We start from the raw sequence: 14857 nt of genomic DNA on the forward strand, positions 1-14857 counted from the left end.
AGAATAGGGAATCTTAGTCAGTTTATTTTTTAAATATACATTGATAATTGTACTTCAATATAATTAGTTTCCTTTGAAATACTTGGTGTTTTATTTTATACATTTAAAATAATATTCTGAAAAGGGGTCCATAGCCATCACCGGACAATCAAAGGATTCTATGATACACAACAAAGCTTAAGAACTCTTTGACTAAAAGATGAGGAAAGAATGATCAAAATAATACCCAAAGGAAGTTGGTCTGACCTTACCAGCTGATGAAAAATATCTTGGTCCAGTATGTGGGTCACGTAATAACATAGCAAGGAGTGAACACTGATCCAAAGAAGGTAGAAGCATTCCTCAACTGTTGACATCTAAAGAATCTGTATGAATTAAGGATTTTTCTGGGATTCATTGTCTACCATTGGAAATTTATGAACAACTAACCTGCTACTGATAAACTTCTTGATAATCTCACTAAAGGACATTTGATTGGAAAAATAGTACAAAAACAGAAGTCATGGTGGCTTAAACTCATGGAAGCCATTTGGAAACAATTGAGATGGGATTTCCCATCAGATATCTAGACAAGCACCAACGCTGTGTGAATTTGTGGCATGGTGCTCTCCAAGGTTTTTCAGTGGAGAGGGGAAATTACTTTGTAAACATAGTTCTTGCCATTCCACTTGAGTAAATGCTTTTGATAAAGAGCTAAATCTCCTGACTGGTTGGTAAGGAAAAACACAATGATGAAGATGCATGAGCCAGTCTTAGGAGGATGGACATGCATTGGGCTAGCTCTAGAATGCAGAAAGTAGTAAGACCTATCACCTTGGAGATCTAATCTGCCATTGCAAAAAGTGGATTACTACAATAATCCTAAATGCAGGAGATATGTATCAGGAAATAAGGAGAAAAAGACTATTACTGATATGGAAATTTACTTAATGCTTCTGAAATAAGGTGACATTTAGGTTGTCCTAGGGAACTCAACAAAAATGGTTAGAACAATAAAAACAGAGAACAGTATGTTCTAAGGTATCGAAGAAGCATGTATTAGGGGGAAATAATATATCCAATTTAGCTTTAGCATATAGTACATGAAAATTTGTGATATAAAGTTAAAAATTAGATAGGGTAGGATCATATTATGAAATACTTATAAAAATTAATACACTTAAAGTTTACTCAGTACCAAAAGTCCATTGTAAGGATTTGAGTAGAAGACGTATTCTGAATATATATTTTGTATTCTTCAGTTCATTAGTTGGATGTGATAATAAGTCCAAGTTGATTAATATACATATAGATGTACATAAATATATGTACATTTGTAAATACATATACATACATACAAAAACATGTTTTATATGTTTATAAATGGATATATAAAATCTTGTAATGTCATTTGATAAACTTTTTGTTAGCCTTTTCTAAAAAAATACAGTGAGGAAAAGTATAAAGTATTTAAAGCAAATAAAGTATCTCTTTTTTTTTTAGGTGTCCCTGGCCACTTTTGGAATATATTTTTTTCTAGATGATGGGAATATTTTAACAGCCAATAAAGTTTTTACATCTATGTCTTTGTTTAATATTTTGAGGCTTCCTTTGTTTGATTTACCAATGGTGATCTCAGCTGTAGTCCAGGTACTGTTGCATAACTGTAGTTTATGTCTTTATTGTTTCTCTTCAGATTTTAAAAATATTTTGCATTCTTTTCACTTTTATGCTTTTTTATGCTAAGCTTTTTGGCTTTTTTTCCAATTTAAACCTGTTTTCCACATCAGTTTCACTAGATTCTTATGCTATAGTAAATATCACCATTTGGGAAGGAGCTATGTCTTACCGGTCTATTTTTTAATTAAATTTTAAATATAGAAACTTTGAAAATGTCTATTTCTAGAACATTTGGCAGTGAGGAGAAAATGAAAAGTTCATAATTTCATGTACATGCCCCCTTTTGTTCTTCTTTGTATATTCAAATATTCATGTTTGTTGATGCTGATTGGGTCCATAATGAGAAAAAAAAAAAAAAGAAAGAAAGCAACAGTATGAATATCTGTAAATGTTGCATAAGTTACCCCATACATTGAAATATGCTTTGCTTATTAAGGAAGTCTAATATACTTCAACACAAAATAACAAATATATTTGTATTAACAGACAAAAATATCTCTGGGTCGTTTGCAAGATTTTCTTCATGCCGAGGAGCTCATTCCTGAAAACATTGATACTTATTATCCTGGAAGTGAGTCATTCTTTTTGTTTTATAAAATTTGTATTACTCTAAGGTTGAAGTGAATCATTTCTTTAATTTCCCATTGTTTTTATTTTTGTTATTACTTATAGAATATGCCATAGAATTTACCGACGCATCCTTCACCTGGGAAAAGAGTCAACCACCAACCTTAAATGAGTAAGTCATTATCCTTGACATGACATTTTGTAATTATATATACTTAAGAGTTCTTGGGTGGATTTATGGTTTCATTAGTTCCTTCACAATTTAAATTTGAATCCCTCTCCTGTCTTCACTTTTTGGACTGTTTACCTGTATCTTTTCTTTTAGGCCTTAAGAGAGGACCAATAGAACATGATAGAAGTCTTTTTCCGGGGTGTGTGTGTGTGTGTGTGTGTGTGTGTGTGTGTGTGTGTGTGTGTGTGCTGCTGCTGCTGCTGCTGCTAGCTATTGTTATTAATACTTTAGGTGTACCTGTGTGCCATTTTTGATATCCATTTGTTGTTTCTCATTCTTTCTTCCTCTTTTTACTATGATTTATATCCACAATAATATCCTCTCACACACTAGTTATCACTTATAACATGCTACAATCTACTTATATCTGTCATTTTCATGTCATTTCCCTTTGGATTATTTTATTTTCTGATACTTTAGTTATGACATTCCATCATTTGTATCTATAGGACAAATCTAGGAGAATATGTTAATTAAAGAGAATTGGAGTTCTTAAAGAGATCCAACTTTATGTAAGTTATGCAAAGCATCTCTTCTATCTCTATTATTCTTTTTTATCTTTTATATTTTTTCCTCTTTTGCTTTCTTATTTCAAGCTTCTTCTCTCCTTCATGTCAAGTCTAGAATTTTGTTCTGTTTTCTTTGTTTGGGAGGATTGAACTTTGAGAAATAGGGGGTGAACAGTTGGAATCAAAATAATGATTCTCACCTCTGGAAATACTAACTGGTTTGGAAGTATAAAGAAGAAATAAATATTGACTATTGTTCTTATGTTGTTCCTCACCCTTATATTTTTCAGTTTGAACATAAAGATTCCAGAAGGAGCATTAGTGGCAATTATAGGACAGATTGGGTCAGGAAAGTCATCCGTGCTTTCTGCCATTCTGGGAGAAATGGAGAAACTTAAAGGAACAGTCCAAAGAAAAGTAAGGTCAATTATTTATTCTTTCTAGGTTTCCTTATTAAAGATTTAAACATTTTACATATTGTCATTTTTTAAAATTTGATTAGCCATGGGTAGAGTTGTAATATCATTCTGTCAATTGGGTGCTTTGAAAAAAACAGTAGTATAATATCTTTAGTAATCATGTATGATTCTTAACTGATTTATATATACTTATACTGAAATGAATAAAATTGGGATTTTAATTTCATTACACTTCTAATAACCATCTATTCCAAGATTACTTCAATAAGTATGATCATTTATTAAGTAACTTTGTAACTTCTGAATTGTAGGATATGACCGAACCCCATATCTACAGGTTGATGATGCTACACATCATGACGTGTACTCTTGAAGAGGTCTTTATGAATGGGAATTACCCAATGTCCCTTGGTAGCCTGTTTCTGCATTTAATCACCTTTATAACTAGCATATACTTTCTTATTTCTAATCAAACTTTGCACAGAATGGAAGTACATTTTTTTCTTTTCTCTTATCTTTAATTCCAATCTCTCTATCTCTCCTTGTTTTCCCAATCCATATACCTGATCATGGTTTTGCTTTCTTCTTTTCACAATATAGACTTGAGTTGTTTGCATAGTCTCCATTGCTGCTTCTTAAATGCATGCCTACCTATCCAGGTGTGCTATGCAGCTACACTTCTACAAATATAGCATCTATAAACCTAGAGTAGTTATATTGTGGGTTTTTTTTGTTGTTGTTTTTGGGTTTTGGTGAGGCAGTTGGGGTTAAGTGACTTGTCCTGGGTCACACAGCTAATAAAGTGTTAAGTGTCTGAGGCCGGATTTGAACTCAGGTCCTCCTGAATCCATGGCCAGTGCTCTATCCACTGCACCACCTAGGTGCCCCTAGTTATATTGTTTATAAGGTCTGGCATATAGAGACATATCATAATAATTACATATCTATAATATACATGTAGTAAATATAAATATGCATATATTTTGTACATGTGTGTATATGTATATATATGTGTGTGGCAGGAAATAACTTATCTTTCCTGGATTTTTCTAGCATGGTCACTAAATAAATTATCTCTAGAAACTACAAGGTTGGATTAAGAAGCATAGGAGAAAATAATAAGTGTTTTCTAATTTATAGATATTAAAATTTGTGTTCTACCAAAAACAATGGTATGTAAAAAAAGTATAATTTGTGCGATGTAGGTGGTGGTGGTGTTGAGCTATGTCCTGCTCTTTGTGACCTCATTTGGAGCTTTCTTGGCAAAGATACTATAGTGGTTTGCTATTTTCTTTTTCAACTCATTTTACAGATGAGGAAACTCAGAGTTAAGTAATTTGCCCAAGGTCACACAGCTAGTAAATTTCTGAGTCTGGATTTGAACATAGGAAGATGAGTTTTCTAGACTCCAGGCCAGGAGCACTATCCATTATACCACTTAAATGCTCTAGTTTGTGCAATAGGCAATAGGTTCCCATAATATTAGGAGCTAATTTTTAGAAGTAATTTTAACCAAAACCAAAACCAACAAAACCAGGAGGAGGACATATAATTCCTCACAGAGACTTCATTGAAGGTCATTGTGAAAGACAAAGAAACCCCAGTCTCTGAAAGAGCCATTGAACAAACCTGAGTCTATTTCACAACTATTATGATATTACTTACAGTTGAGAAAAATCAATTTTGAAATGACTTTAATTTTAAGAGCTATATGAGAAAGTAAATATGAAAAACTGAAAATTAAATATATTACTCAAATATACCTTCTAATTCCTCCACTTGCCTTAAAAAAAGATTATCTTTGAAAGGGGTGGAGCCAAGATGGCAGAGGAAAGGCATTAAACAGAGCTCCTGATACAATTACCCCCAAAACAGCAATAAAAGAACCCCTGGAGCAGAAAAACACACAAAAATAAGGACTGAGATTATTCTCCAGCTATAGATAGATTACAGGGGGCTGTGAGTAAAGTCCAAGCCTGCGATCATGCCAACAGAGACCACATCCACACCACTGGAGGAATTTACCCTAGAGCCTCTGAATCAGCTACAGCACCAGGGTGTTGTAGAACTGAGTGGGTGGTTGGGTGAGAGGGCTGAACAGCTGGCCAGGGGGGGAAGTGCAGGGGTACCAGTGGGACATAGGGAGGAATTCGGCTGTCCCACCCCAGCAGGGAACCAGGAAGAAATCCTGAGCAGTGTGAGGCCCAGGAGGGGGAGGGGCACAGCCTACTTGAAGCTAAGAACTCCACCACAGAAAGCTTTGCTGGTTAGTTGTTTAATAAGTAGCCTTGAGGTTATCTTCAGACCAGAGAACAGGCCAGGTGAGAGTAAAACCTGCCCCCCCTCAAACCAAAACACCTGGGACCCTCTGAAGCTGGAAACAGTAGTGGAACTGAAAAACAGGGCCCCCCAGGGGAGAGTTTAAAGTCAAGTAAAAGATGAGCAAGCAAAGAAAGTTCAGAATTATAGAAAGCTTCTTCGGCAACAAGGAAGATCAAGGGGCACAAACAGATGAGGAAATTAACCACAGGGCCCCTACATCCAAAGCTTCCAAAAAAAAATATGAACTGGTCTCAGGCCATGGAAGCTCTCAAAAGGGACTTTGAAGAGAAAGTAGGAGAGATAAAAGGAAGATGTAGAGAGAGGGAGGAAAGAATGGAAAGAGAAATGAGAGCAATGCAGAAGAGTCATGAGAAAAAAGTCAACAGTTTGAAAAGCGAAATGTAAGAGGAGATTAAAAAACTGTCTGATGAAAATAATTGCCTAAGAATTAGGATTGAACAAATGTAAGTTAGTGACCTTATGAGAAACCAAGACACAGTAAAGCAAATCCAATTGAATGGAAAAATAGAGGGCAATGTGAAATATCTCCTTGGAAAAACAGCTGACCTAGAAAATAGATCCAGGAGAGATAATTTAAAAATCATTGCCCTATGATCAAGGAAAGAGCTTAGACATTATCTTCCAAAAAATTGTCAGGGAAAATTGCCCTAATATTCTAGAAGCAGAAGGTAAAAAAGAAATTGAAAGAATCTACTGATCACCTCCTGAAAGAGATCCCAAAAGGAAAATCTCCAGGAATATTATAGCCAAATTCCAGAACTCCCAGGTCAAGGAGAAAATATTGCAAGCAGCTGGAAAAAAGGAAATTCAAATACTGTGGAGCTCCAATAAGGATAAAGCAAGATCTAGCAGCTTCTACATTCAAGGACCAGAGGGCATGGAATATGATATTCTGGAGGGCAAAGGAACTGGGACTACAGCCAAAAATCACGTACCCAGCAAAACTAAGCATCATCTTTCAGAGGAAAACATGGAATTTCAATGAGAAAGAAGACTTTCAGGCATTTGTTATGAAAATACCTGAATTGAATAGAAAATATGACTTTCAGATACAAGACCCTGGAGAAGCATAAAAAGATAAACAGGGAAAAGAAATCACGAGGGACATTAAAAGGTTAAACTGTGGACAGTCGTACATGAGAAAATAATGCTTCCAACTCATAAGAACTTTTTCAGTAAGGAATACACAAAGGAAACAGGTCTGAACTGAATATGAAGGAATGGTATTTGTAAAGCATTTATTTTTTTGTATCCTTGTCATTTGTGGAGCAAATAGGGTGGGTTGTCTGGTGTCTGGGGCCGAATTTGGACTCTGGGCCTCTTGGGCCCAGGGCTGGTGCTTTGTCCACTGTTCCACTTAGCTAACCCATGAAGACATCATTATAATAAGGGTGAGGGGTAGGAGGAATAGACTGGGGGAGGGGGAAGGGGGAGGTGGAATGGGGAGAGGTAGTTCACATTACAGAAACAAGAAAAAAGCCTATGAAGGGGAGGGGAAGAGGGGGAAGGAGAGGGGGAGTGAATGAACCTCACTAGCATTAGAATTGGCTCAAAGAGGGAATAATATACATACTCAAATGAGTATAATAATATATTTTTTCCCTGAGTAAAAGTGGGAGGAGAAGGAGATGGGGGGGGGGAGTAGGGAGAAGAGGGGAAGGAGGAAAGGGAAGTTTGGGGAAGGGAGCTGTAAAAAGCAAAACATATGGTACCTACTCTGCTGGGCTATTGTGAAGAAATTTCTCTGTCAAGTTCAAGGTACTATATAAAAATTATGATGAACAAGATGCTATCATAAAAACGTGGAAAGACTCACATTAACTGAACCAGAGAGAAATGTACTGTATACAAACTAACAGCATTTGTGTAAGATGATCTAATGGGAAGCACGTGGTTATTTTCAGCAAGGCAATGATCCAATATAACTCTGAAGAACTTATGAAAATTGGAGTCCATCTACAGAGAAATAACTGATGGTATCTGAAAACAGACTGAAACACATTTTTTGACAATTCCTTAATCTGAACTTTTGTTTTTATCTGTTTTCTCTCATAACCTAGATAATGTAGAATTGTTTTCCATTACTACTCATGTATAAATTACGTTGAATTGTTTGAGTTCTTGGGGTAGGGGTGGGAGCGGAGGGAGGAAGAAAAGTTGAAACACAAAGTTTTAAAAAAATTGATGTCAAAATTTACTTTTATATTTAATTTGGAAAATAAAAGTCTAAAAAAACCAAAACAAAACAAAATAAAATATGATAGAAGTTGATAAAAAAAGATTATCTTTTTTTTTCTTTCTTTTAGGGATCAGTGGCTTATGTCTCCCAGGAGGCCTGGATCCAGAATTCCAAATTACAAGACAATATTCTCTTTGGCTCAGTTATGCAGAAGCAATACTACGAAAGAGTACTAGAATCTTGTTCTCTGTTACCAGATTTGGAGCAGTTCCCAAATGGAGACCAAACTGAAATTGGAGAAAGAGTAAGAATAATTTCCATCTATATAAAGCAGAAAAGTTCTATTCAGTTATGGTAGCAAAATTTTTCATCAGACTGTCTCAAAGATCTGTGCAGTTATTGACTTAAAAACTTAAAACAATACAAAATGCACTAGACAGAAGGCATCATTATTAAGTAGTTAAGGACCAAAAATGTTACAGGTTTATGATTATTTGCAAAATATACATGTAAGTTTTATAATCAGTACTCAAGGTTTAGAGGAAGATGTGGGACAGCTAGGTGGCACAGTGAATAGAGCACTGCCCCTAAAGTTGGGAGAACCTGAGTTCAAATAAGGGATTTATTAAGACTAAACTACTTCCCTGAATGGGAAGACCATATCTGTAATTCTTAAGAACTGTAACACTATCAGTGCAGTTAGAAGGAGTATAATAGACAGAGAGTGAAGGTATAAGGAGACTGAAGGGATGATATAAAAAATTAAGTGGTGGGGGGCAGCTAGGTGGTGCAGTGGATAAAGCACCAGCCCTAGATTCAGGAGGATCTGAGTTCAAATCCGACCTCAGACACTTGACACTAGCTTTGTGACACTGGGCAAGTCACATAACCCTCTTTGTCCTACCAAAAAACTAAACAAACAAACTAACAAATAAATTAATGAAAGTTAATAGATAAACAAAAAAATAAATGAATGAATAAACGAATAAATAAATAAATGAGTAAATAAGTAAATAAATCGGTGAATGAATAAATAGAATTAAGTGGTGAGAAACAGGATTACACTGGGAATAAAAGAAAGGAAGAGGTAAAAATGAGGTAAATTATCTCATACGACAAGGCATGAAAGAGCTATTACATGAAGGAGAAAGTGGAAGGGTGGCAGTGGGCATTGCTTGAATCCTACTCTCATAATTGTCTCAAAGAGGGTAAAACATAGACAATCAGTTGAGTATAGGAATCTATCTTATCCTCTAGAGTAGTAGGAAGGGAGGGAGACAAGAAAAGGAGGGGGTACACTGAAAAAAGGGAGAGTATATTTGGGGAGGTTGTGGTGAGAAGCAAAACACTGGTATGGAGGGAAGGGGTGAAAGGAGAGAAAGAGGATAAATGTGAAGAAAAATGGGATGGAGGAAAACACATAACTGTGAATGTGAGAGGGTTGAATTCACCCATAAAATGGAACCAGATAGAAAAATGGGTTAAAAACCAGAACCCTACAATATGTTGTTTACAAGAAACACACTTGAAGAGGAGAAACACACATAGAATTAAGGTAAAAGGCTGGAACAAAATCTATTATTTTTCAGTTGAAGTTAAAAAAAAGCAGAAGAAGCAAACATGATTACAGAACAAAAAAGAAAAGCAAAAAATAGGTCTAATTAAAAGAAATAAACAAGGAAACTACATTTTGCTAAAAGGTATTGAAGTGAAAAAGGTATTGAAGTAATGTCAATACTAAGCATATATGCATCAAGTGACATAGCATCCAAATAATAAAGAAGTTAAGTGAATTACAGGAGGAAATAGACAGTAAAACAATACTAGTGGGGACCTCAACTTTCCCCTCTCAGAACTAGATATATCTAAGCACAAAGTAAGCAAGAAAGAAACTAAGTAGGTGAATAGAATTTTAGAAAAGTTAGAGATGACAGACCATTGAAAAATTTGAATGGGGATAGAAGAATATATCTGTTTCTTAACTGTATATAGCATCTACACAAAACCTGACCAAGTATTAGGGCATAAAAACGCACAGTCAAATGCTGAAAGACAGAAATTTTAAATCCACTCTTTTCAGATAATAATGTAATAATAATTACATTCAAAAAAGCACAGTGGAAAAATAGATTAAAATTATTTGGAAACTAAATATTCTAATCCTAAAGAATGAGTGGGTTAAAGAACAAATCATAGAAACAATCAATAATTTCCTTAAAGAGAATGACAAAAATAAAACAACATACCAAAATTTATGGATGCAGCCAAAGCAGAACTTTGGGGAAAACGTGTGTCTTTAAACTGTTACATCAATAAAATAAAGAGCAGATTAATGAATTGTGCATTCAACTAAAAAAAACCTATGAAAATAATAAATTATTTAATTTAATTTTTATTTAATAATTTAAAAATTATTTTATTTAATTTTTATTTAATAATTATTTAATTTTAATTATTTAATCTCTAATTAAACATCAAATTTTAAATCCTGAAAACCAAAGGTGAGATTAATAAAATTAAAAGTAAGAAAACTATTGAGCTAATATATAAAGCTAGGATCTGTTTTTTTTGGGGGGGAGGGGGAAAGCCCAATAAGATTAGTTAATTTAATTAAAAAAGAAAAAAGAAAACCAAATTACTAATATCCAAAATAAAAAGGTAGAATTCACCACAAACAAAGAGAAAATTGGGATAATTATTAGGAACTATCTTGTACAATTATATGCCAATAAATCTGACAATCTAAGTAAGGAGATGAATGTTTACAAAAATATAAATTGCACAGAATAACAGAGGAGGAAACAAAATACCTAAATAACCCCATCTTAGAGAAGAAATTGAACAAGCCATCAATGTAATCCCTAAGAAAAAAATCCTCAAGACCAGATATGTTCACAAGCTAGTGCTTATTTAATGTTCACAAGTAGTGAATAATGAGGCAAATACTATATAAATTATTTAGGAACATATGCAAAGAAGGAGTCCTATCAAATTCCTTTTATGAAACAAATATGGTGCTGATAGCTAAACCAAGAAGAGATAAAATAGAGAAAGAAAACTACATACCAACATGCCTAATGAATATTGAAGCAAAAATTTTAAATAAAATGCTAGATTATAGCAATATATCTCAAGGATCATACACTATGATCTCGTTGGATTTATACCAGGAAGATAGGCCTGGTTCGAATAAAAAGACCAAAACCAAAACCAAAAACAAACATCAGCATAATTGACCCTATCAATAACAAAACCAACAGAAATCATATGATTGTATCAGTAGATGCAGAAAAAGTCATTTCATAATTGATAAATGGTCAAAGGATATGAACAGGTAGTTTTCAGGTGAAGAAATCAAGGCTATCCATAGTCATGAAAAAATGTTCTAAATTACTATTGATTAGAGAAGTGCAAACTAAAACAAATCTGAGGTAGTACCTCACACCTATCAGATTGGCTAATTTGACAGAAAAGGAAAATGATAAAATGTTGGCGGGGTTGTGGGAGAATTGAGACAGTAATTCATTGTTGGAGTTGTGAACTGATTCAACCATTCTGGAGAGCAATTTGGGACTATGCCTAAAGGGCAATCAAACTGTGCACACCCATATCCATATCCATATCCACATCCAGCATTATCATTACCAGGTATGTATCCCAAAGAAATTTTAAAAAAGGAGGAGGAAGGTCCTACTTGTACAAAAATATTTATAGCAACCCTTTTTGTGGTGTCAAAGAATTGGAAATTGAGGGGATGCCACTTAATTGGGGAATGGCTGAACAAGTTGTGATATGTGAATGTGATGGAATACTATTGTGCTATAAGAAATGACAAGCAGGCAGTTTTGGGGAAAAAAATCTGGAAAGGCTTACATGAATTTGTGGAAAGTGAAGTCAATAGATCCAGGTGAACATTGTACACAGTAAGAGTAGTACTGTACAATGCTCAACTATGAAACCATCTTGCTCATCATTTCTTATAGCATAACAGTATTCCATCACAATGACTTACCAGAACTTCTTCAGCCATTCCCCAGTAAATGGGCATCCCCTCAAATTCCAATTGGTTGATACCACAAAAAGAGCTACCATAAATATTTTTATATACATAGGTCCTTTTCCTTTAAAATTACACTTTTGACTTAGGTACATATGCTTTGGATTTTACTGAAAATCTGACCTAGTCTTGCCTTTTTCCTCATTTCCCTTACAGGGTGTGAATATAAGTGGAGGTCAGAAACAACGTGTTAGCCTGGCCAGGGCTGTTTACAGTGGTGCTGATATCTATCTCCTGGATGACCCCTTATCTGCAGTGGATGTCCATGTTGGGAAACACCTTTTTGAAAAAGTGATAGGATCTTCAGGACTTTTGAAAAACAAGGTATACATGGCAAGAACATACGTTGTTCCTCCTGTCCTTTGAGAGACCTTTTTAAGTAACTCTACATTATTCTAGGTAGCAGGGCTTCAAACACACACACACACACACACACACACACACACACACACACACACACACTTCCTTACTCTCAAGGAGTTTATTTTGCTGAGGGTAGGGGTGTTACAATATGTGCCCAAAATAAATAAAAAGTAACTTGAAAAATTAGACAAAATTAAAATCAGGAAGTGGTACCTTAGATAAACTTTGAAAGAAATTAATTAAAAGAAATAAAGGTAAGTAGATGCAGTCTAAGGAGAGTAGAAAGCTCTTTTAAAAAAAAAGTGCACAATAGACTGCTAAGTTGGAGAACAGTTGGTTATGCAGACTGGTTGGAATGTAAAAGGGAGTTATGTAAAATGTCTGAAAAAGTAAGTAGGAGCCATATTATGAAGAGCTTTAAATACCAGGCTGAGTTTATATTTTATTTTATAGGCAATAGGTAGCCCGTGAAGATTTTTGACATTCTCAGAAGTTGAGAAGTGTAAGCAAATTTGGTAGAAAGGTACTGGGGGTGAAGATGGGGTGGTGGGGATTGGAGAGGTGTGAATCTATATAAAAGGCCTCATATAGTAGGGTGGCATTTCAGCTATTGAGAAAACAGAGACAGAGAAAAAGAGATAGAAAGACAGAGAAACAGAAACAGAGAGTCTTTGAAAGAGCAAGTTCCCAGCTCCAAAATGAGTTCACAACTTCTCCTTCTCAGACTGGAAATAGTAGGAGATAATGTTTTTGAGGTAGGGAGTAGGTAAACTTGGTGGTTACACAGGCTTTGTTTTCTCAGATAATATCAGGGTGTCAACAATGGAGTAGGTTTCAGTTCCATAGATAAGAACCTATTGCTATATGCCTGATCCCCACCTCTCCAGGTAATTAATGGTAATAGCTCTAAGGCATTGTTTTCTTAGATCTGTGACTGTACAGAGAAGCCAGTGTTCCTACACATCAGTAGCATCTCTGATCACTCATATTCCTCAGTAAATGTATTTGCTTATAGCAAATGTACTTTTTACGTTTTGAAGTTTCATAAGATAAAAGTCTTCTAATTGCAACTTTTAATAAATAATTTGGAAAGTTTCATTTAGTTCATTTAGTTCATGATAATTGATCCTTGAAGGGAAATTTGGAGATCAGTTTCTGTGGAAGAAGTAATGTCTTCAGTACCTATATGTACTATATGTGTAATTTTCTGGAATCAGAGAGAATGTAACTGACCTAGGTAATTCTATTTTTTTCTCATCCTGAAGGGTGGATGTGAGGAAGCAGATTTGAATTGAACTTAGGCTGTGTGAAGGAAAAAATCAGGTTGCTTGAGTGATGGTGGGTTGAGAATCTGGGATAGACAGGTACTACATAGGAATGAGGCCTAGAGATGGCAGCCAGTCTTCCTGGGGTGCTCCCTCCTCTGTATCATTCATGCAAATTGTGGTTATTTACTAAGAAATGAAACATTCTGTATTTCAGACTCGTATTTTAGTGACACACAACCTCACAATTCTGCCTCAGACAGACCTTATACTTGTCATGGAAAGTGGCAGAGTAGTGCAAATGGGAACTTACCAAGAACTGCTGTCAAAACCAAAAAATTTTGCCAACTTGCTTCAGATCTCCAGTGCTCAAGAGAAAGGTAGAGAGACAAAATGAAAATTTATCACATGGTCCTTTATATTTATTTGTTTTTCCAATCAATGAATCAAAGGTTTTGTGTGTTTGTGAATACCTATGTGTTTTCTCTTATTCTTTTAACCCTAAATTAGAACATTGGCTAAAGTGGGGGGTGGGATGGGAATCAAAGATTGTACAAGTAAAATTGATTTAAATTGTGTCTATGGGGCCAGCTAGGTGGTGCAGTGGATAAAGCACTGGCCCTAGATTCAGAAGGACCTGAGTTCAAATCCAGCCTCAGACACTTGGCACTCATTAGCTGTGTGACCTCGGGAAAGTCACTTAATCCCCATTGCCCCACAAAAACAAAAACAAAAAATTGTGTCTATTATTTTTAAAAAGTTATTTTTTCAGAAAATGAGAAATATTAAGTTGGACCCAATTAGAATTGGATTAAATAATGTCTAAGTTTCCTTCTAGCTCTAACATTCAATGAATAGATCTATTCCACTCAGTGGTATGTGTTTTTTTAATTAACAATAGGAAACATGGCACTCTTTAAATACATATGGTAAATAATTGATTTTAGATTACTTCAACAAAATATTACAGACAGTTAAGGGGTGGAAAGGAAAGACAGGAAGTTGATGCAGAGCAATAAAAACAGCTGACATTTATATAACATTTTGTAGCCTGGACTTGTATGTCATTTGTATAGGGAAGTCCTGGGTGAAGAAAATACTCCCATGAATTCAGGTCAACACCTTCTCTGCATCTTAAAATCTTACAGTTTTGTTTAAAGCACTGAGAGGCTGTATGATCATCTGTGGTCACATAACTAATTCAGCTTAAATATGGAACTTGAACTTCCTGGTCTTAAGACTGCCAGTTTATCCACTACACTAT

At 34.9% G+C, this 14857-nt stretch overlaps 1 protein-coding gene across 1 annotated transcript in view; it reads left to right on the forward strand.

Annotated features, from left to right (window-relative positions):
• Positions 1-14857, forward strand: part of LOC122747427 (multidrug resistance-associated protein 1-like) — a 162481-nt gene that overhangs the window by 94030 nt on the left and 53594 nt on the right. The window contains exons 12-18 of the mRNA XM_043993451.1: positions 1483-1629; positions 2146-2230; positions 2332-2398; positions 3258-3384; positions 8036-8212; positions 12122-12289; positions 13811-13973. Coding sequence (XP_043849386.1) covers positions 1483-1629; positions 2146-2230; positions 2332-2398; positions 3258-3384; positions 8036-8212; positions 12122-12289; positions 13811-13973 — 934 coding nt within the window. The remainder of the gene's footprint in view (positions 1-1482; positions 1630-2145; positions 2231-2331; positions 2399-3257; positions 3385-8035; positions 8213-12121; positions 12290-13810; positions 13974-14857) is intronic.

This window comes from Dromiciops gliroides, chromosome 3 (genome assembly GCF_019393635.1).
Source record: "Dromiciops gliroides isolate mDroGli1 chromosome 3, mDroGli1.pri, whole genome shotgun sequence".
NCBI lineage: Eukaryota > Metazoa > Chordata > Mammalia > Microbiotheria > Microbiotheriidae > Dromiciops > Dromiciops gliroides.